This window comes from Hemitrygon akajei, chromosome 11 (assembly GCF_048418815.1).
Source record: "Hemitrygon akajei chromosome 11, sHemAka1.3, whole genome shotgun sequence".
Classification (NCBI taxonomy): Eukaryota; Metazoa; Chordata; class Chondrichthyes; order Myliobatiformes; family Dasyatidae; genus Hemitrygon; species Hemitrygon akajei.
The window spans coordinates 52,999,414-53,020,270 of record NC_133134.1 but is presented as its reverse complement, the minus strand read 5'-3'; the positions used below and the strand labels follow the sequence as shown (position 1 = coordinate 53,020,270).

The 20,857-nt window shown below is 43.2% G+C and overlaps 1 protein-coding gene across 4 annotated transcripts in view; it reads right to left on the bottom strand.

Annotated features, from left to right (window-relative positions):
* The window catches only part of LOC140735621 (interleukin-21 receptor-like), a 166,902-nt gene that overhangs the window by 90,277 nt on the left and 55,768 nt on the right, over positions 1-20,857 (bottom strand). Inside the window, exons 3-5 of one of the 4 annotated variants that reach the window (XM_073060873.1) lie at positions 17,531-17,802; positions 15,445-15,526; positions 10,445-10,559 (exon numbers count right to left, since the gene is read on the bottom strand). In XM_073060873.1, coding sequence (XP_072916974.1) covers positions 10,445-10,559; positions 15,445-15,514 — 185 coding nt within the window. In that variant the 5' untranslated portion in view covers positions 15,515-15,526; positions 17,531-17,802. Of the gene's footprint in view, positions 1-10,444; positions 10,560-15,444; positions 15,527-17,062; positions 17,482-17,530; positions 17,891-20,857 lie in introns of those variants that run through there. The other 3 variants (XM_073060874.1, XM_073060875.1, XM_073060876.1) reach the window with 3 other exon arrangements.

Below are 20,857 nucleotides of genomic sequence, written 5' to 3'. Positions count from 1 at the left end.
TGCTAAGTTAACAAATTTCACATCATATGCCAGTGATAATAAAACTGATTCTGATTCTGAGGTCAGGCAGCATCTGTGGAATTGCACTAACAGTCAACATTTCCAACTCCTCCCTCAATGTGCCATTCCTCAGTACTGTCCCTCTGACAGTATGACACTCCCTCAGTACTGTCCCTCTGACAGTGTAAAACTCCCTCAGTACTGTCCCTCTGACAGTGTGACACTCCCTCAGTACTGTCCCTCTGACAGTGTAAAACTCCCTCAGTACTGTCCCTCTGACAGTGTGACACTCCCTCAGTACTGTCCCTCTGACTGTGTGACACTCTCTCAGTACTGTCCCTCTGACTGTGTGACACTCGGTCAGTACAGATCATGACCTAAAATTTACTTTTCACAAAACTAGAAAGGCAGACTTTTATAAAATTTGATAGCCTTGTAACACCTTGTTATTCTATAATTGTCATAGAATCATTGAAAATTAACATTGTAGGGACTCTTTCAGCTCCTATTTGCTGGATCATAGATAACTACCTTTGCAGTTTAATGCTCTGTAAATCCACATCCCAGTACTGTTTAATCAAGAGAGCATTCCTGCTTCTCCCATCTTTTCCACCAGCTAGTTTCAGACACCTTACTACCCTCTAAATGAGAGAAAAAACAAATGGCCTCATCTCACTGATCATAATTTTGTGTATCACAATCCTTTCAGACTTTTCCACTCCTCTGGTCAAACTTTCCTCATAGCAACGGCTTCCTTGTGCTGGAGCTATCCTCATAAATGCCCTCTGTTTACCCTCCAATGCAACCTCAGCTTTCCCACAATGTGGAGACCAGCACTGTAGGCAGGACTCCAGCAGTAGCCTAGCGAACTGCTCCAGCATTCAAGAATGAAAAACGGTAGGAATTAGGAAAAGCGTGAACAAATCGGTTCGGCACCTGTCATTGGAAAACTGCCGGAATCTGTTACAGGGGCTACGTGGGTCAGGGATGGACTGACGTAAGGAAATCAGACTTTACAGAAATTCTCTCAAACATGTCTGAAGCATTTTGCAAGACAGCCGTAATAATAAAATGTAATTTTTGTGGTGTGACTGGATGTAGAATACATTCCATGAATTTAATTATTCGTAGAGTTTGGGTAAATGTTCAGATTCAGATTATTTTACTTACAACACACCCAAGGATGCACTGGGGGGGAGCCTTTTAAGTCTCGCCAAACATTCCAACGCCAACATAGCATGCCCACAAAGCTCAGCAGAACAGCACAAGAACACAACATGCAACAAACTAACAATAGCAAAACAAAAATCCCCGGTTCCTCCCTCCCACTCACCCACCCACTTCCACACACACAGTCCTCCAACCCCAAATGTTCAAAGAAATGAAAGGGTTATGAAGAGTGATATAATGGGGGTCACTGTAGGAAACAGATGTTCCTGACGTGGAGCAATCAGCTCACGAACATCCCTCAGCATCGCAACCCGGGTATTAAGGCTACACCAGGGCGTTTAGAAATTCATCAGATGATCAAAATAGTTTCTATAAAAGATAAATCACGTATGACCAGCCTGTTCGAATTCTTTGAGGATGTAACACTGGGTGGATAAAAGAGTCGTCGTGCAAAGAAACAGACAGTTGGAGGAACCCAAAAGGTCAGCAAGGTCTGGGGGAAAATGGACAGCCAGCGTTTCAGGTTGAGCTTCATCTTGGTTATGGGAAATCCCAAAATGGCAGAGAAATTCAGCAATTACATTATGTCTGACTTGATGATACACAAAACTTACAGAATCTATGGAAGAATCAAGGGTGAGAATGAGGAACTGAACAAACTAAATATTAAAAATTATCGCACTAGAGAACTTGGTGAGCATGTACGCTGTTAAATGCCAAGGAATTACAGCCTGCAATTTTAAAAGAAGTGGCTTCCGGGATAGCGAATGCTCCGATTGTCATCTTCCAAAGTGCTATAGATCCTGGAATTGTTTCCACGGATTGAAGAGAAGTAACTGTGACCTCATGATTGAAGAAAGGAAGAAATAAGAAAAAAAGCTACCAACAACCTCACTAAGTGCTGGAGGAGCCCAGCAGGTCGGTCAAGATTAGGCCTGATGAAGGGTCTCAGCTCAAAATGTCGACTCTTCATTCCTCGCCATAGATGCTGGCTGGCTGCTGTTCCTCCAGCATTTTTGTGTGTGTTATTCTGGATTTCCAGCATCTCCAGAATCTCTTGTGATTCAAACAACCATCATTCAGACAGACTGATGGGATTTATGAAGGAAGATGAAATAACAGAACATCTTGAAGAAAATTATAGTATTGAGAAGAATTACCATGAGAGGAAACTCATACTTGTATAATCTGCTGGAGTTCTCCGAGTATTTATTCAATTCCCTCCTGAAGGACTCAGTGATCTACCTCCACCATATTTGGTGCCAGCGCATTCCAGGTTCCAAAATTATTTTCTATCTTCAGTTTTAATTTTTTTCTCCTTTATTTTGTTCCTCTGAATTCTAGTCCTGGAACCTCCCACAACTCATCCTGTCCAGACCCTCACCATTTTATGTATTTAAGTCAAACCTCTCCTTAGCCTACTCTTCTCCAAAGGAAACAGACTCACACCCTTTAATCTCTCCTTATAATTGCAATCCTTTATCTCAACCACCATATGCATACATCTTCTCAAGACCCTCTCCTTCATATTGTTTTTGTAACACGAAAATCAGAATTTAGCACAATACTGTAGCTGAAGTCCACCCAGTGTTTTATAAAAGGTCGGCACCTATTCCCTGCTTTTATACTTCATTCCTCCATTTGTGTATTTTCTTTCAATCACCTTTTAACCTGCCCTGCCACTTTCACTGATTTGTGTTCACATACTCTGAAAAGCCTCTGCTCCTGCAACACGTTATTCTATATTGTCTCTCTTCATTCTTCCTACCATATTTTTCTACATTCAACTTAAGTGGGAGTTAAGTATGAAATGGTTCATTCTGGTAGGTCAAATTTGAAGACAGAATGCAATATTAATGCTAAGACTCTTGACAGTGTGGAGGATCAGAGAGATCTTGGAGTCCGTGTCCATAGGACGTTCAAAGCTGCCACACAGGTTAACAGTGTTTTAAGAAGGCGTATGGTGTGTAGGCCTTTATCAACCCGTGGGATTGAGTTCAAGAGCCATGTGGTAATGTTACAGCTAAATAAGACCTTAGTTAGACCCCACTTGGACTACTGTGTTCAGTTCTGGTCACCTCACTCCAGGAAGGATGTGGATACTATAGAGAGAGTGCAGAGGAGATTTACAAGGATGTTGCCTGGATTGGAGAGTGTGCCTTATGAGAATAGGTGAGTGAACTTGGCCTTTTCTCCTTGGAGCAAAGGAGGATGAGAGGTGACCTGATAGAGGCATATAAAATGATAAGAGGCATTGTTCATGTGGATAGCCAGAGGATTTTCCCAGGGCTGAAATGGCTAATACAAGGGGGCTTAGTTTTAAGGTGCTTGGAAATGAGTACTGAGGGGATGTCAGAGGTGCATTTTTCACACAGAGTGGTGAGTGCGTGGAATGGACTGCCAGTGACGGTGGTGGAGTCGGATACAATAGGGTCTTTTAAGAGACTCTTGGATAGGTACATGGAGCTTAGAAAAATAGAGGGCTATGCAGCAGGGGAATTCTAGGCAGTTTCTAGAGTAGGTTACATGGTCCATCACTATTCTCTGGGAGACAGAGTGAAGCAGGTCATTAGAGTTTCTGTCCCACACTCTCAGTGATCTGGGTCCAAACCTAACCTCCAATGCTGTCTGCATTGTGTTTGCATGTTCTGCCATGTTCTCCCATTCCAGGCGTTCCAGCTTCCTCCCACATCCCAAGAACATGTAGTTGTGTCGGTTAACTGGCCATTATAAGTGATGCAGGTAAGTGGTAGAATTTATGGGGCAATTGATGGGGAAGTGGGAACAATAAAGTGGTTGAACTCAGTGTAAAAAATATGTTCTTAATGGCTAGAGCAGACACAATGTGCCAATGGGCCTGCTTCTATGCTGTGACTAGATACAGTTAGCAAAACTGCCAAATTTTGTGTCAGCTGTGAATTTTGAAATTGGAAACAGCTTCATCAAGCACCTCTGCACCATCGGCCACAAGGAGGGCTTCCTGGTGGCCAAACATTTAAACTCCCATTCCCATTCTGATGTGTCAGCTCATGGCCCCCTCTTGTGCCAAGATGAGGCCACCCTCAGGATGGAGGAGCAACACTTTATATTCTGTCTAGGTCGCTTTCCAAACTGATGGCATGAACATTGATTTCTCCTTCTGGTGAACAAACTTCACCCTTCCCACCCCCACTCTGACCTTTCACTTCTCACATGCTTAACACTTTTCCCTCCTCCTTCCTTTTCTTCTATTGTCCACTCTCCTTTCCTATCAAGTTCTTTCTTCTCCAGCCCTTGGCCTTCCCCATCCACCTGGTTTCAGCTATCACCTTCTACTAACCTCTTTCCTCCCCCTCCCCACCCTTTTATCCTGGCATCTTCCCCCTTCCTTCTCAGTCTTGAAGAAGGGTCTTGGCCTGAAATGTCGACTGTTTACTTTTTCCCATAGACGCTGCCTGACCTGCCACATTCCTCCAGCATTTTGTGTGTGATACATTGGATTTCCAGCGTCTGCAGACTTTCTCCTGTTTGCACCCCTACATCTAAGTCATTAATACAGACTAAAAAAGACAATCGACCCAGGGGAACATAGCTCTTCACCATCCTGACAGATAAAGCATGTTCCACTAGTCTTGGGCAGCATGCCAAGACTCTTTATTTTCACTTCACAGTTAAGCTAAGCATTTACATTCAACTTGTCATTAAAACATTTGCTGCTTTGCACACCCCAATTAAAAACTTAATTTCCTGACGGTTGAAGTGTTGAATCACTGGCTCTTGGACTCCATTGTAAATTGCTGTTTCCTGTGGGGGTTTTTTTAAACATTTTAATATATTACTCACGATTCAGGGACCATGAACACCAAAATATCAGGGTGCAGGGTGTTGCATTTTCTTGTGCTGTTTTTTCCTCCAGGATCCACCCACCCACATAAAAACAATGCTCAAAACTAGTTCCAGCAAAATTTTCAACCACACCGCTCAAGTAATGACAAGAGTTGCACACTCACAAGATGACTAATACCGACAACTCAAACTGACCACTAGTTCAATGGGCAATCATTAATAAATCTAAGTTCATATTCCTTCCATACTCAAGGCTGACCCTTCCTTGCTCCATTGAACGTTCTCCTGCAACTACCACGCTCTAGACCTAACACTAAGCTCAGGGAAGTGGAAGTGTAGAAGTATTTTTGCATGCTTGTGCTATAAAGGGATAGCTGCTGATCCCTCTGCTCTTTGTCTAAGTACAAGTGGCCTGGGAAAAGTTAACCAGCAATACCTGCTGTCCTCGTAACATTGTGGTGCTGCAGATGGAAATCAGACAACACTACTCTTCCAATAACACCATCCTCGGAATTTCACCACCTTTGAAAAACTTTTTAAATGTGGAAGAAGGACCGAGTGCTTTCCCGACGTAAATGACGAATAAACTCTTCTTGGGCTTCCAGCCGGGTACAGATATCGATTATACACGGTGTTTCGATGACAAACTCGGCCATCTTTGTCAGGGACAATGCCTGGGCATGTCTAGTCTGGTGGTATTTATACCCCTGCTGTCCGTCCCTCCTGATTGATTAGTTTTCATCCAATCAGGTTTCCGCTGTTCCACCATATTTGCAATCGAATTCCAGTTCTTACTTAGAGTGAGACCCTCGTCTTTGTTAAAAATTCATTTGGAATGTGATTGTAAATAAGATGGGACAGTGGAAACCTGATTGGATGAGGACGGATGGACGATGGGGTATAAATACCACCGGTCTAGACATCCCCAGGCATCATCCCTAATGAAGATGGCAGAGTTTGTCATCAAAATGTCGGTTATAATTGATACCTGTGCCTAGATGGAAGCCCAAGCAGAGCTTGTTTTTAAACAGTGTTAGGAAATAACGAAACAACATTTTAAAATGTTCTGGACAGATTTTTTAGGTTCAAAACTGTGCAATAGAACTTGAACTCTTAATGTATAAGCTCAGGGATGAATGCAGTCTTCTAGGGCCCAAGGCTGCGCAGCAGACAAACACACTGCAGTGAATTCTGCTGCGATAAACTTCAAAAATATGGAAGCATTCTAAAATGATAAAAAGAGATGAATCTTACACAAGGAAAATGGGTCTGAAGTATTTTACAGGTTTCTTTTATTACTTCAATATGAAAATAATCCTGATTCTCAAAAAATGTTGCTAATTAACCAGAAGATCTAATTAGTGAGAATTAAAGCATTTTAAAAGCAATTATCCAAGAGACTGGAATTCCCCAGGGCCACACAAGGTTAAAAAAATATGAGTAATTATGTATTTCACACTCAAAAGTGTGAGTGGAATATTTAATGATGTCACTTCATTTGCACCATGTCGCCTGATTGAAGAGTGGTTTCTGGGTGAGTTTTATTGATCTATTTATACCTGATGGAATGAGAAGGCTCAAGCAATGTCTCACTGCACCACGCACACACACACACGCTACTACCTTTGTGCAGAATGAATTTGAAATATTGCCTGAGATCGCAGAGAGACCACATTAACCACCCTCAACAACTACAAACGCATTCGCAACAGGGCTGGGGCGTTGTGCTACATTTGATCATCCATTCGTGACACTTCTGTCTCTGCTCGTAGACTGAGGCTCTGATCAGCCTCCCTGCTATCTGCCAACTATTTCCATTGCTGTAGGCGTCTGTCCCGCACTTCATAATTCTGTTTCTCTGTTCATTCAGCCCCATTTCCACTTATCTGAAACAGCCCCTCTCAACTGCTTCATCCTTACTGACCACCAATGAGTCTCTGTCAGCTTTATGTATCATAATGCTGGACTGCAGAGTTACTACCTGACTTTTCTTCATCAACTTTCTCCAGTTACCTTCAATAATGGAAGCAGTGAGCTCTTTGCCACCATCTCTTGTGATATGGTCTGCTTCTTCTGTCCTTTCCCTCCTTTATCCTAGCTCACTAGGGCAATTTTTTTTAAACAGTTTCTCTAAGCCTAAACTCACCTTTCACTCAAGTTTACATCTAATCGTCCCTCATAGACACATGAGGTACTGCAGATGCTGGAAATATAGAGCAATAAACACAATGCACTGGAGGAGCTCGGCAGGTCAGGCAGCATCTATGGATGGGAAGAAACAATCGACGTTACAGCATAAGACCCTTCATGAATCCCCAAGAAGGGTCTCAACCCAAGATATCGACTGGTTCTTTCCATCCATAGATGCTGCCTGACCTGCTGAGCTCCTCCAGCATGTGGTATGTATCAGTCTTCCCTCATGCCCCTTGTAGACCCAACTTGCCAAATGGGCCTCCCAACTGCTTCCACAGCACCACTCTCATCGAACTACTGACTACCCAATGACCCATCAACCTTTGCTGTCTGTCCTGAAGTACTCCAAGATTTCCAGAAGCCATCATCTTCGGTCCATGTCACAAACTGCTTTCACCAGGTAATGACTCCATCATCTAGCAGGCAGGTGATGGAAGCCAAACCAGTCTGTCTGTAACCTCAGTGTCATGTCTGACTCCAGGCTTAGTTTCATACCTTGTATTTATGTTGTTGTTTAAACAATGTGTTGTTTGCCTAATTTAGATCTGCCTCACTTGTTCAATGCCAAAGCCCTTCTCAGCTCAGACAGTCTTCAAGATCCTAGTCTCCATAATTAAGACAATCCAAAACTCAGCATCCCATGTCCTGACTGGTACCTGTTCACTTGAACCTCTGGGCTTGCTGATCTACAATGGCATCCAGTTCGGCGAGAACAGAAATTGACAGCTTATTCCTTTCCATAGGTGCTAGCTGACCTGCCGAGTTCCTCCATGTACGTGTTACAATATATGTAGCTGCTGTTCCTCTCTGTGCCTTGTGGTGTATCGTGCAGCAACCTTGCCTTTCTTTAGCACTTGTCTGTTTCTTTACAAGGACGAGTTGCTAACTCAATGCTCAACCCAGCACAGATGAAAAATGTGCAAGGAACCATCCGGATTCGAATCTGGGATCACTCGCCTCGAAGTCCAGTGCAGATGCCACTACACCACCCGCCAGATTACAATACATATTAATGCTATACAAATCTCCTCTTAGCCTCACCATTCCCTTTCTCTGTAGTCTACTCCAATCCTACAACATTCCAGTCTCAATGCTCCTCCAATTCTGTAGTCTAATTCTGGAGTCTGCAGTCTATTCTAATCCTACATTCCAGTATCTCAATGCTCCTCCAATTCTGTAGTCTGTAGTCTGCAATCTACTCTAATCCTACAACATTCCAGTACCTCAATATTCCCCCAATTCTGACTTGAACATTTCACTGGAGAAAATGCTGGAGGTATCAAAACCAAAACTCTGGGACCACATTCCACCTTCCACTTTCTTTTCATTTGCCTATAAAGCATATATCTCTGACCAAGCTACAAGACCTTCAAGAGGCTTTAACCTGAAGCACTAAATTTCCAGATTCTGCAGATCTGCTGAGTGATTCCAGCATTCTCTGTTTTTATTTTAGATTTCCAGCATATGCAGATGTCCTGGTTTTTGACCTCAACGTGACTGCCCATAGGTTGGCTTGCTGCTTTAAGATTGTTATGTACATGAAAGTGCTTGCCTTTTTGATGTCCTTCTACATTGGATGTCTCCTCTTTTTGGTCTATCTGTCTCTCAAACTGGTGTCCCTCTCCATCTATCTCACTTAAACAAATAAAAGATTATTTCCCCGGACCTGAAAACTGTGATCCTGACCTCCTGCTACAACATCAGGAGATACAACAGTGACATTTTAGTGAGTGAAGCAATAGGGCATGAGCATAGAACACTACAGCACAGCACAGGCCCTTTGGCCCACATTGATGTGCCACCCTTTGAACCTACTTCAAGATCAATCTAACCCTTCCCTCCTACGTAGCCTTCCATTTTTCTATCATCCATGTGACTACCTTAGAGTTTCTTAAATACCCCTAATGTATCTGCCTCTCCCATCACCCCTGGGAGGACATTCCATGCACTCACCACCCTCTGTGTAAAAACTTGCCTCTGACATCCCCCCAATACTTTCCAACAATCACCTTAAAATTATCCCATTTCCACCCTGAGCAAAAGTTTCTAGCTGTCCACTCAACCTATATCTCTTATCACCTTGTACACCTCTATCAAGTCATCTCTCAACCTCCTTCACTGCAAAGAGAAAAGCCCTGGCACACTCAACCTATCCTCATAAGGTATGCTCTCTAATCCAGGCAGCATCTTGGTAAATCTCCTCTAACACTTCCTCATGCTTTCCACAATGAAGCGAGGAGGTGAACTGTGCACAGTGGTTTGTGATTTCTCAATGGAACGTGCAAGCACCAACGATGTGGAAGAGTGACAGGACCATGGATGAAACGAATATGTGTGATGCAAATGCAAGTGAGACGATGGCAAGTTGGAACATCCTACAGGTATAAATGCAAGTGATGCCACAGCAACACGATGCATCACAAGGTGATGCGCAGTTGAAGGATGGAACAATGAGTAAGTCCATAAGGTTGCAAGATCATAAGACACAGGAGCAGGATTAGACCATTCAGCCCATCGAGTCTGCTCATCAGGGCTGATTTATTATCCCTCTCAATCCCATTCTCCTGCCTTCTGACTTCTCCTCGTAACTTTTGATGCCCTTATTAATCAAGAACCTATCAACTTCCACTTTAAATGTACCCAATGACTTGGCCTCCACAGCCCTCTGTGGCAATGAATTCCACAGACTCACCTCTCTCTGGCTAAAATCTCCTCTGTTCTAAAAGGACGTCCTATTATTCTGTGGCTGTGAGAGTCTAGTGGTGCTAGGCTCTCCTACTATTGGAAAATTCCTCTCCATGTCCACTCTACCTAGGCCCTTTGATATTCATTAGATTTCAATGAGATCCCTCTTCATTCTTCTAAACTCCAGCAGATACAGGGCCAGGGCCAATAAACTCTCCTCGTATGTTAGCCCTTTCATTCCCAGGATAATTCTTGTGAACCTCCCCTGCACCCTCTCCAAACCAACACATCCTTTCTTTGATAAGGGGCCCTAGACTTCTCACAATTCAACAGTGAGTGATGTCACAGTAAGTAATGTCTTGTCGAGTGATGTCGCAGCGAGCTTTGTAAGTACAAATGATGCAAGGAATTAACAGTATATCAACAAGAGAATGGATTGAGGCAGTAGCAAGTGATATAAGAACAGGGTACTCGATGTGTATGGTTTGTTTCCCGTTTGCGTTTGGCCCTGTTTCACACTGAGACACATCAACAAAGATAAGATTGATTATTTTAACGATTCAATACTTACGTTTTTGCACTTAGTTTATATGAAACATCAGGCTTCCGTGATGCGTCAACTCTCCAGGTACATGTTATGTAATCTTTGTAGTCAGTGACACAGACTAGACTGTCACAAATTGTAGCTTAGAAGACAGAAACAATAGTTATTAGTGGATTTTACTTCCCATTTCCCTTCTGAATAAGTTTAATCATACAGCTTCCTCCCTCAACCAATACCACAAATACCAGTAAGACACTGTGTTGCATGACTGTGCTGTTGATATGATGGTCTTGCTTCAGTCAACGTACCAAAACTTGCACATCATTAGGCAGCACATGCCATTTATGCCTTTGCATTACGGCTAAATCACACTCAATGACCTTTACAAATCATGTGAATAAAACCCAAGTTGCTGGAAATTAGAATTGTCTGGAAAAAAATTAACTTCTTTTTCAGTCAACATGTGAACTATGATACTGGATTCATGAGTCAGCACTATGTGACTCCTCTAAATGCAGAACCATTCACAATTATAGCTACTGCTGTTGGACCATTTTGGTCCTGAGCACAGTGTCCATTCCCAGCTGTGCTCCTATTGGCTTCATCATTCACATCTGTGCATCTGGACACTTTTAGTAGTGATAACATTGAATTTTACAGCAGAAAATGAGGTAGTTTGGTTCATCTCTTCTCTGAAAGAGATATTCAATTGTTTTCCTTCTCACCAAATGGCTGACCTTTGAAAATTCTGAACTCTACTGATCTGACTAAATTTTAAAGTTGATTTTTTAAATCTTTGCATTCAATCACTTCAGTTGGAAACAAAGATTGGGTATATTTTTTAAAAAACACAGCTTTAATAACAAGCAAGATTGATCTCTGGAGTGTCCAGCTTGTCATATTGGGAGGAGATAGACTACTCATGCGTTTATAAGAATGAGAGGTGATTGAAACCTACGAAATGTGGGACTTGACAAGGTTGGTGTGGGAATGGTGTTTTCCAAAGCTGGAGTGACAAGGATGGGAACTCACTTAGACAGTCAGCCACACTGGACTGAGAAGTGAAGGAATTTCTTGGAAATCTGGATGGTGAATCTTTGGAATTTAGTGTCAAAGGGGGCAATGGATTTTCAGTCATGATATATATTCACCACAGAAATCAATAAATTTGTCTATGTAGATCCCAGTTAATTTAGACACTACCAAGCAACACACACAAAATGCTGGAGGAACTCAGCAGGCCAGGCAGCATCTATGGAAAAGAGTACAGCTGATGTTTTGGGCTGATGAAGGGTCTTGGCCCGAAATATTGATTGTACACTTTTCCATAGATGCTGCCTGACCTGCTGAGTTCCTCCCGCATTTACTGTGTGTTGCTTGGATTTCCAGCATCTGCAGATTTTTTCTTGTTTATGATTGGACACTACCAATACTACTACAGTACTATAAAATTGTGTTTTAGTCCCTAATAGTTATTGATAGAGGAATCCAACCAGTGTACGTGGCTGTGTTCTCTTGGTTGACTGTAAATGAACAAAAGTAGTGCAGATAATGGACAGCCTTCATACAATACTTTCAACAATTGCATCCTCCAACTCTTTATTTTCATTGTAATATTCAAGATGATTGTCAATACTTTCAAGTTCTTTGTAGTTCCTAACTTGTTGAAGTAGTGAAATCAATTCATTTTCACCCATGGCTGTTTCTAGCATCTCCAAGCCTAAATACTTGAAACAGCAATGAGCAAAACCGTTCCGAAATGTCTAACTGCTGATTTTTCACCAACTATCAGTTCTCGATGAACACAAAGATATGCAACTGACACTATTTTAAAACTCTTCTCTCTAAGCATTGTGTAAACCTAACAGCCACACAAGTTGACAAAACTGACGCTAGATCGAAATTGTTTAGCAACAATCTTCTGTCCCAATTAAGCAGCATAGTGTCCCAAATAAATGAAGGGAATCCCGGCTGTTTTCTCAATTTGTTTTTGTTCTTTAAGAGTGGTCCCAAATAAGAGGCTGCCCTGATTAACCTTTGACCCAATTAACTGGAATCCACTGTATTTTATTCTTTTTTAAACACAATTGTTGAAATACTTCAATATCTTTGTTATGTCTGGAATGTCAAAGACATCCACATAATTTGATAACAGTGACAGGTTTGCCAGTTAATTTCTGAACAGAATTTGCAAGGAGCTGTACAGTGTTGTTGGGGGATAGCCAGAACATCTTATCTGCTGTTTCCGGTCTCCCTCCTAAAACTAATGGCAATTTGAATCAAGTGGCCCTGCCCCATCTCAGACCTACTAAGCCCACGTAACTCAGTGCACTTGCAAAGGGAAACATGGCCACTGTGAAGAGTAGCCAGAAAGCATGGACTGATTCCAGGTGCAGATTTGATCACCGGAAGCACGGACTTCTAAAGAGTGAACTTAAAGGAAGAATCATCAATGCAGTTTTGCATAGAAATTCATGATTAAAGTAAATATTTAAATGGATTCATCAACATTAACCCAGCCAGCAAAGACGATTGTTTTATATCTCTGGATTGAGTGGCCTCTGTTTCGGGAAGTATCTGTTTCAACAAGGAAATCCTCCGAAGTTAAACATATATTTCACCACTGCCCCACTTCCCAAAAGAAGTCTGTGTCTTTCATTGACTGCCTTCCCATGTTAGATTTCATCACCTCAACTTTAAATAATAAAACAGAACCCATGGCATTTGAGAAAGGACAACATGCCCTGTGTCCTGGTGAAAGCAGATTCTTGGAGTACTAATGATAAAAGTTCAAAAAGAGCTGATTTTGTTCCTGTGTAATGTCAACTTTGATTCACTCTCCACAGATACTGCCAGACCTGCCGAGCATTTCCTGCATTTTCTGTTTTGATTTCAGATTTTCAGCATCTGCAATATTTTATACTTTGGACTGAAGTTGACTTAAAGGATGACACCACAGAGAATCAAAAAGAATTCAAATGGTTCACAAATTCCCTTCAGGAGAGGGACCTACCATCCTAACCCTGTCAAAGCCTATGTATGATCCTCATCTCCCATTATAATGATGCAGGCATTCAGTTAAATTTGAGGGAGGGCAGGAGTGATCTGGAAAATAATGGAGGATGGGTTTGGTTGATGACTATGGGGATTGGGAAGAACTGAGTACATCAGCAAAAAGTCAGAAATGGTGACTGATGATTTGCTAATTAATGCCACTGCACAAACCCAACAGCCTCTATGAACTTGGCATGCCAGAGGTGCCAGTAACAATTTTGGAATGCAACAGTCTGCTCTGAAGTAGCACAGAGGTTTGAACATCACCACCCACAGCACTTCACTACAGTAGTTCCTCGTGGCTGTTTCCTCGTCCCAGGTATCTGACTGTTTCATAAGAGGAAAGAATTAGAAATGTTCATTCTTATTGCACAATGTTCAGTTTGTTTTCATAACCCTTCAGCAAATAAATCAACTCCTTCATGCACTAAGACCTCGGTAATGTTCAGGCACAGACTGGTAAGTGGTAAGTAATATTTGCATCTCAATAATACCAATGACTACCTCGAACAAAAGAGAATCTAACCACATATAAAGTATTAGCATCACTAAATCACCATAATCAAAATCCAGAACACTACCACTGACCGTCCACATAAATGCTGTGGTTACAAGAGCAGGTCAGGGGCTGAGTGACTCTGCTCTTGACACCCCACAGTTTTTCCACAATCTACAAGGCATGTCAAGAGTATGACTGATCTTCATGAGTGTGGCTCCAACAACACTCAAAAAGCTTGATGTCATCAAGTTCGATGTCACCCACCTGATTGCCCCTCCATCAACCGTCTAAATATTTATTGCCACCAATAACTGCAGTACTGTATGTAGCATCCACCAAATATTCTACTCTGACCATACCCCTAAATCGTCACGTTCAACTGCCAGGAAGGACAAGGGCTTCAGCCATTTGGAGCACCATGACCTGTAGGTTCCCTCCCTGACACGCAGCATCCTGACTTCAAATGGCAAACCCTTGAAAATGCTGACTCTAAATCTTTGAACTCCATTATAGGAGCACCTTTGCCAGATGGACTCTGATACTTCAAGGATGTGGCTGAGCACCACCTCTCAAGGGGCAATTAAGGATGGGCAGATCTCTCAAGTGAAAGATGTTTAGATGTCCCAAGAATTGAATAAACAGAAAACCTGACATCTGGGAGAAAGTCACAGCTGAAATTTAATTGAAAGATATTGGATTGTGTGTTTATTTGATTATTGGGACACAGCATGGAATAGGCCCTCCCAGCCCTTTGAGCCATGCCGCCCAGTAGTCACCCAATTTAATCCTAGACAATTGACAATGCTCAGTTAATCTACCAGCCAGTACGTCTTTGGACTGTGGGCAGAAACCAGGAGACCAGAGGAAAGCCCATGCGGTCACTGGGAGAACGTACAAATTTCTTATAGGCAGCGACAGGAATTGAACCCAGGTCACTGGTACTGTAAAGCGTTGTGCTACTAGGCTACCGTGTCATTCATATATAGAACAACATAAAACAATCCGGTTATTTCTGTGTATATTGTAAAAAACAAACACTTTTTTTTGTGTCTTTACTGATTCAACGAGGAGGTTTCAATGGAGTGTCAATGTAAGTTTTATCATTTTGTTCACTTTTGGCTTTTTTTGAAAAGCATAATTTAGGTCGATGAGAAGCCTTTAGTTTTATTAAATCATAACAGAATAAGGGAAATATAATCTGACCTGTCAAAGAGAATAGGTAATCGGAGCCTGAATATCAGGGTGACTCAATTTTGGCTGAACACCATCTTGCTTATTGCCCTTTAAGAAATGGCAAAGGCCTGATACTTATAACCAATTTCTTACTTGCTGATCCACTGGAGACTCCCACACAAACTTTGAGGTAATATTGGTGTAATAAATGCTCTTGATTGTCTCACAAAAGCCTCCTCAAACTGCCCCCACTGCATAGTGGAATCTGAACCACCGCAACATGTCACAAGGATGAACTTACTGCATTGTGCTTGTCCACATAGAAGAAGCAGAAGAACTATGTGTTGTGGGGACTTCCAGAGACACCTCATTGTGGAAATTTACTGGGGAAGAAAAGAACCCATGTTTAATACCAGTTGTTTGATGAAATGCAAATTAGTTACTGAAGCAAATCCACATGCATACAAAATGTACTGAAAACAGCGTCTAAATAATGAGCAAAGGGGAAGTGTAGTTTGGAAGAAGATAGAGGGCAAAGGTGGAGGGAAGAGCCTGCAGGAGGTACTTAAGGAACAAAGGCAGCTATTTTGCAAACAATTACAGAGATAGGTGTTCAGGAGAAATAGTTCACGTGTTGGCTGAATTGTGGCTTTACCCCCAGATACCAATATTACAACAATTACATTCATACAGTACAGTCTTTATAATTTTAAAAATCCAATCCATCAGAGAAATGTTAACAACTGACATGGGCCTATGGAGATATATCAGGGCAGGCAACCAATAAGTCGATGGAAGGTATTAGTTTGAAGGAACAATTTGAAAGAGGAAAGGAATGTAGTGAGTGAGAAAGGTTAGGGGAGAATTGCAGGGCTTAGGGCCTTGGCATCCGAAGGTATGAAGCTACATTTGGTGGTTGCTCAAAATGAAAACTGCACAGAGATCTTGGATGGAAAAGACAAGTGGGGCTGAGCTCGGAGGAATTAGAAAACAATGGTGAGAATCACCATGTAGCTGAGGGCCCTTGAATGTTCAGGTGTTTAAAGGCTTTGTGTAAAGACACTGCTGGGTGAGTTTTAGACCGCCTGAAGTCTGCAGAGACTTGGCTGAAGGAAACCAGGTAGATTGTTATGGGGCAATCACATCAAATGGTGGAAAGGTAGTGGGTTGGGCTTACGGGGCAGATGAATGGATAAGGAGAGATGGGAAACAGGTGGTCCATAATAGTCCAGTTTGATTGTTGAAAACTCCTGGCAAAAGGTCAATCCTGAGCCCAGTCTAATTCCAAATACATAGCCATGACAGTTAGTTTACAGTCAAAGGAGTCTTTGATAAGGGTCGGAAATAACAACCAAGCTTTTCTAATATTAACTTGGAGGATATTGCTGTCGCTGCTGTGCAGTGAACAAGTAATCTTATAAACTAGGGAGACAGGAGGGCAAGACAGCAGTGAGGAGACTGGACCAAGTCATCAAAATGTATGTTTTGGCATGATGCTGTCAACCAGCAGTTGGTAAATGAGGAACCAAGCCGTTGACACAAGAACAGAAAATCTGCAGATGCGGAAAATCCACAGTAACACGCACAATATGCTGGAGGAACTCAGCATCTGTGGAAAGGAGTAAACCGTGGACATTTCCTGAGAGACCCTTCACCAGTACACAAAATAAACTGGGGGTGGAGAGGACAGCAGACGCGGTGGATGCAGAGCAGTAGACAAGATGGACTGCAATGGTAGAAAGCTTGGTAACGAGTTGGATCAACATAGGGTGAAATTGTGATATGTCTAACAAAAAACCTCTAATTCTATTCTTAATCCCGACACAGGAGTCTGTCCCAGAACCTTCCAGCCTGCCCTCTTCCAGAAAATCATCCCCCCAAAACACTCTCCGGTCGGGAGACGGCAGCGCTTCTCTCACCTGAGCCAAAGGAGCATTTCCCGGTAACATCTTAGCAATAAGACCAGTTCAGGCAAAAGCACGCATGAGGATTTCAGCCAACAGAGTTACTCCATTACCCAGCAACGAGGGTCTCTCACAACAATCGCGCCATCACCCTCCAGAAGACGAAGGTACGGGATAAACAAAGCCTATCCCCGGCCTCACCGCCGCCGATTTGAAGCCCCGGCGTTTCCCTCCAGAGACTGAGCGCTCGCCACAACTCAATTAAACCGCCGCAGGACCAGCGCGGCTCTCACAAAGCGGAACAGGAGAAGTGATTGAGCCCAGTGGGATGAAAGGCTTGACACTAGCTGAGTCAGAAAGGCGGCAGTGGCGGTCGGGGGAGCGGCTGTTGGTCATTGTGGTCAGCAAAAAAGGATTGAAGTCAAGCCGCAGCCTGGAGGGGTTGGACCAGCCTCTTCCCGCCCAGTCTCACAACACACTCACCTGCTTCCTGAACCTCTTAGTGGACTTGGGCACCTCAGAGCTGCGGTACGATGCTGACGGTCTGGTGGGAATGCCAGAGCCCCCGGTGTGTTCTGCCCGAGGCATGCTCTAAGTGAATGGCCATCTTTTTTTTTCCTTAGTCGGGACGGACCGGTCCGACCCCGGAGTCGGAGTGGGGGCAGCGCCGAGCCCCTTCTTTCAGGTGACGCTCGCTGGGCCCCAGGAAATACACACACCACTTCAGATATGTGCCACGAATCACTGACGTCAACCTGTCAGAGAATAAGAACGGCCAGGATGTGGTGAGGGTTAAAAAATAACTTGAGTAAAAGCAGGGACTTTCGTCCTCTGAGCCATGGTGAACGTGGGATGGAGAGAGCGATGCGCTCTTGCTTACGAAATTCGGCTCATTTGATGCCCACGGAGGCGGTGTTCAAGATAGATGTTCTGATACACATGGGGATTTGACAGTCGGGCATTCTCTCATTCACCTAACACACAAAATGCTGATGAAACACAGCAGGCCAGGCAGCATCTATAGGAGAAGCACTTCGTCAGGACTAATTCAAGGGTCTCGGCCCGAAACGTCGACAGCGCTTCTCCCTATAGATGCTGCCTGGCCTGCTGCGTTCTACCAGCATCTTGTGTGTGTTGCTTGAATTTCCAGCATCTGCAGATTTCCTCCTGTTTGCTCTCATTAACCTGCTTTCCCAGATGGATGGGGATGGGGGGGGGGGGGGGTGTGGAACGCTCAACGAACAAGTCCCCATCCTGACGCCCGTAAGCAAGGTGAATCCGATTCCTTGTTTTACCGCGATAACTGGCGCCAAACCGAGGGAGAATAAAAAGATTCGCATTTCCAGCTCCTTTAGAAAATTCTGAAAAGAGCTGATGTTTTTATTTAGGTGATGTGGCCGGCGCCCGTTGCCCATCCCTTGCTGCCCTTGAGAAAGAAACTGGCGGCGAGCTCCATCATGGACTCCTGAAGATGCTTCCACTCCGCTGGTGGGTTGGAAATTACAGGATGCAGACCCAGTGACCATCAGAATCGGATCAGGTTTAACATCACTGGCACATGCCCCGAAGTTTGTTGTTTTGGGATAACAGTACAATGCAATGATAATATTAACACAACATAAAAATAGTGAGGTAGTGTTCGTGGGTTCATTGTTCATTCAGAAATCTGATGTTGGAGGGTGGAAGAAGCTGTTCACGAAACATTAAGCATGTGTCTCCTGTGCCTCCTTCTCAATGGTAGCCACTCGGCCCCACTCAGCCATCCTAACCCTGGCCCCTTCCTGAGCTGATCCCCTTTGCTTGTGTTTGGCCCATCTCTCTCTAAACCTTGTCCAAATACCCTTTAAGTATTGTAATTGTGTCCACCCCTACCACTCTCCCGGCAGCTCATTCCGTGCTGCCCCTACCTCTGTGTGGAAAATATTTCCTCTCTAACTTTAAACCCACGGCCTCCAGTTTTAGATTTCCTGTAACAAAGAGAGTGTGATTCACCTCACGATTTTATAAACCTTTGTAAAGTCATCCACTCGGCCTCTTTCGTTCCAAAGAAAGCTCTCCATCAAGCCCATCAAGTCTGTCCTTGTAATCAAGCCCTCCAGTCCTGGCAACATCTCAGAGAACCATTACCACACCCCTCAGGCATATCCACACCCTTCCTGAATGGTGAGCAGAAATGTACACACAGTAATCCAGGTGTCGTTCCATCACTGTCTCGGACAGCTAGCATAATATACCCAACTTTTGTACTTGATGCCCCATCTGATGGCTAGCATGCCGCACACCTTCCTCCTACGTCCCCACTTTCAGAATACTTTGTACTTGTACCCCCAGATCTCTCTGACCCCATCACCCACCTCAGGCCCTGCCCTTGACAGTTTATGTCCCACCCCAGTTTATCAGCCAAAAATGCCTCACTTCAGACTTGATTTGGTTAAATTCTGCCTTTACCCTTTTGGGTGGCAACGTCATCAGTTCAAGAGTTTCTGTTGAAGAGGTCTTGGCAAGTAATGACAGTGCATTTTGCTCAACTGCTGACATGGCACATCAGTGGTTGGAGACAATGTTTAAGAAGTTCCAGTCAAGTAGGCTGTTTTCTCTAAGTTGTGGTGGGGAGGGGGGGAGTTCATTGATGGAGTAGCTGTTTGGACCTATGCATGATTTGTTCTGAGGAGTCTCTGCAGCAATGATCAACTTGAGCAGCCGTAAAAACATTTTGTTTTCTTGTACAAGGCACAACTAGAGCCAACAGAGAGATTTCCCCTTGCTTCCTAGTAAGTTACACGGGCTTCTCTGTGAATTTATGCCTCACACGAGGAAGACTGTTGAAGGTCAATCATCGCAGCCTCAGTTGAAAGTTCAAAGTATATTTATTACCAAAGTATGTATGCAACATTGAAATTCATCTTACAATTCAGGATGGAGATATTCCTGGAGATTTCTCCTTGTATATATTTAACCATTCACCAGCATTCACAACTGGATGTGACAGCACTTCTCTGTTATCTGAACTGATCATCTTGTGTTTGCTCAGCTTGGTTTGTTGCATTACGCTTTTACTGTTGATTCTGCATTTATTACTATACCCACAGATTAGCCACTTAATTTTAGATATACCGGGTAATATTCTTGTCATGCTCTCTGTTTTCTTCATTAAAAAAGCCGTGCTTGAACCTAAAGTTACAGATGATTGTCAAACACAATTCCAGTGGATTTACTGCTTCCTGGACACCCAGCATTGAGCTGTCAGATCAGTCTGAATTGTTCCCATTCAGCAAGATGAAGAATTCCTTCATTCCTTTTCAGTGAGAAAGATGGAAGCAGTCAATGGATCATTCGGCAGGTAGAGAGAGAAACAGATTTAATGTTTGGGGTTATGAACTCCTAGTAACTAGAAAAGAGAGGGGAAAAACAATTGTGTTTAAAGTGGCAGGAAGGGGGAGGGGAGGAGAGAGCAGAATGAATATCCAGGCCAAAGTTGTCAAGGCAACAATAATTTTAAAAATGGTAACTACAGGCAGAAAACTGAAAGAGAAAAGTAGAGCCACATCCGTTCAGAGAGAAATTGTTACCTGAAATTGTTAAAATTTAATATTCAGTCTCACTGGCTGTAACTTACACATTTGAAAGGTAAGATGCTGGGTGTCCTTGGAACAACATAGAAGGGAAATAAAAGAGGCCTAAGTGGGGAGTGCGATTGAACTAAGGTGATAGGACACTGGTAGTTCAGAGTTATGCCTGCAGTTGTATTCTCCAATTAGAGGAAACAGCATTTTGAGTACTGGATGCAACATACTAAAGATTCTGTTTTGA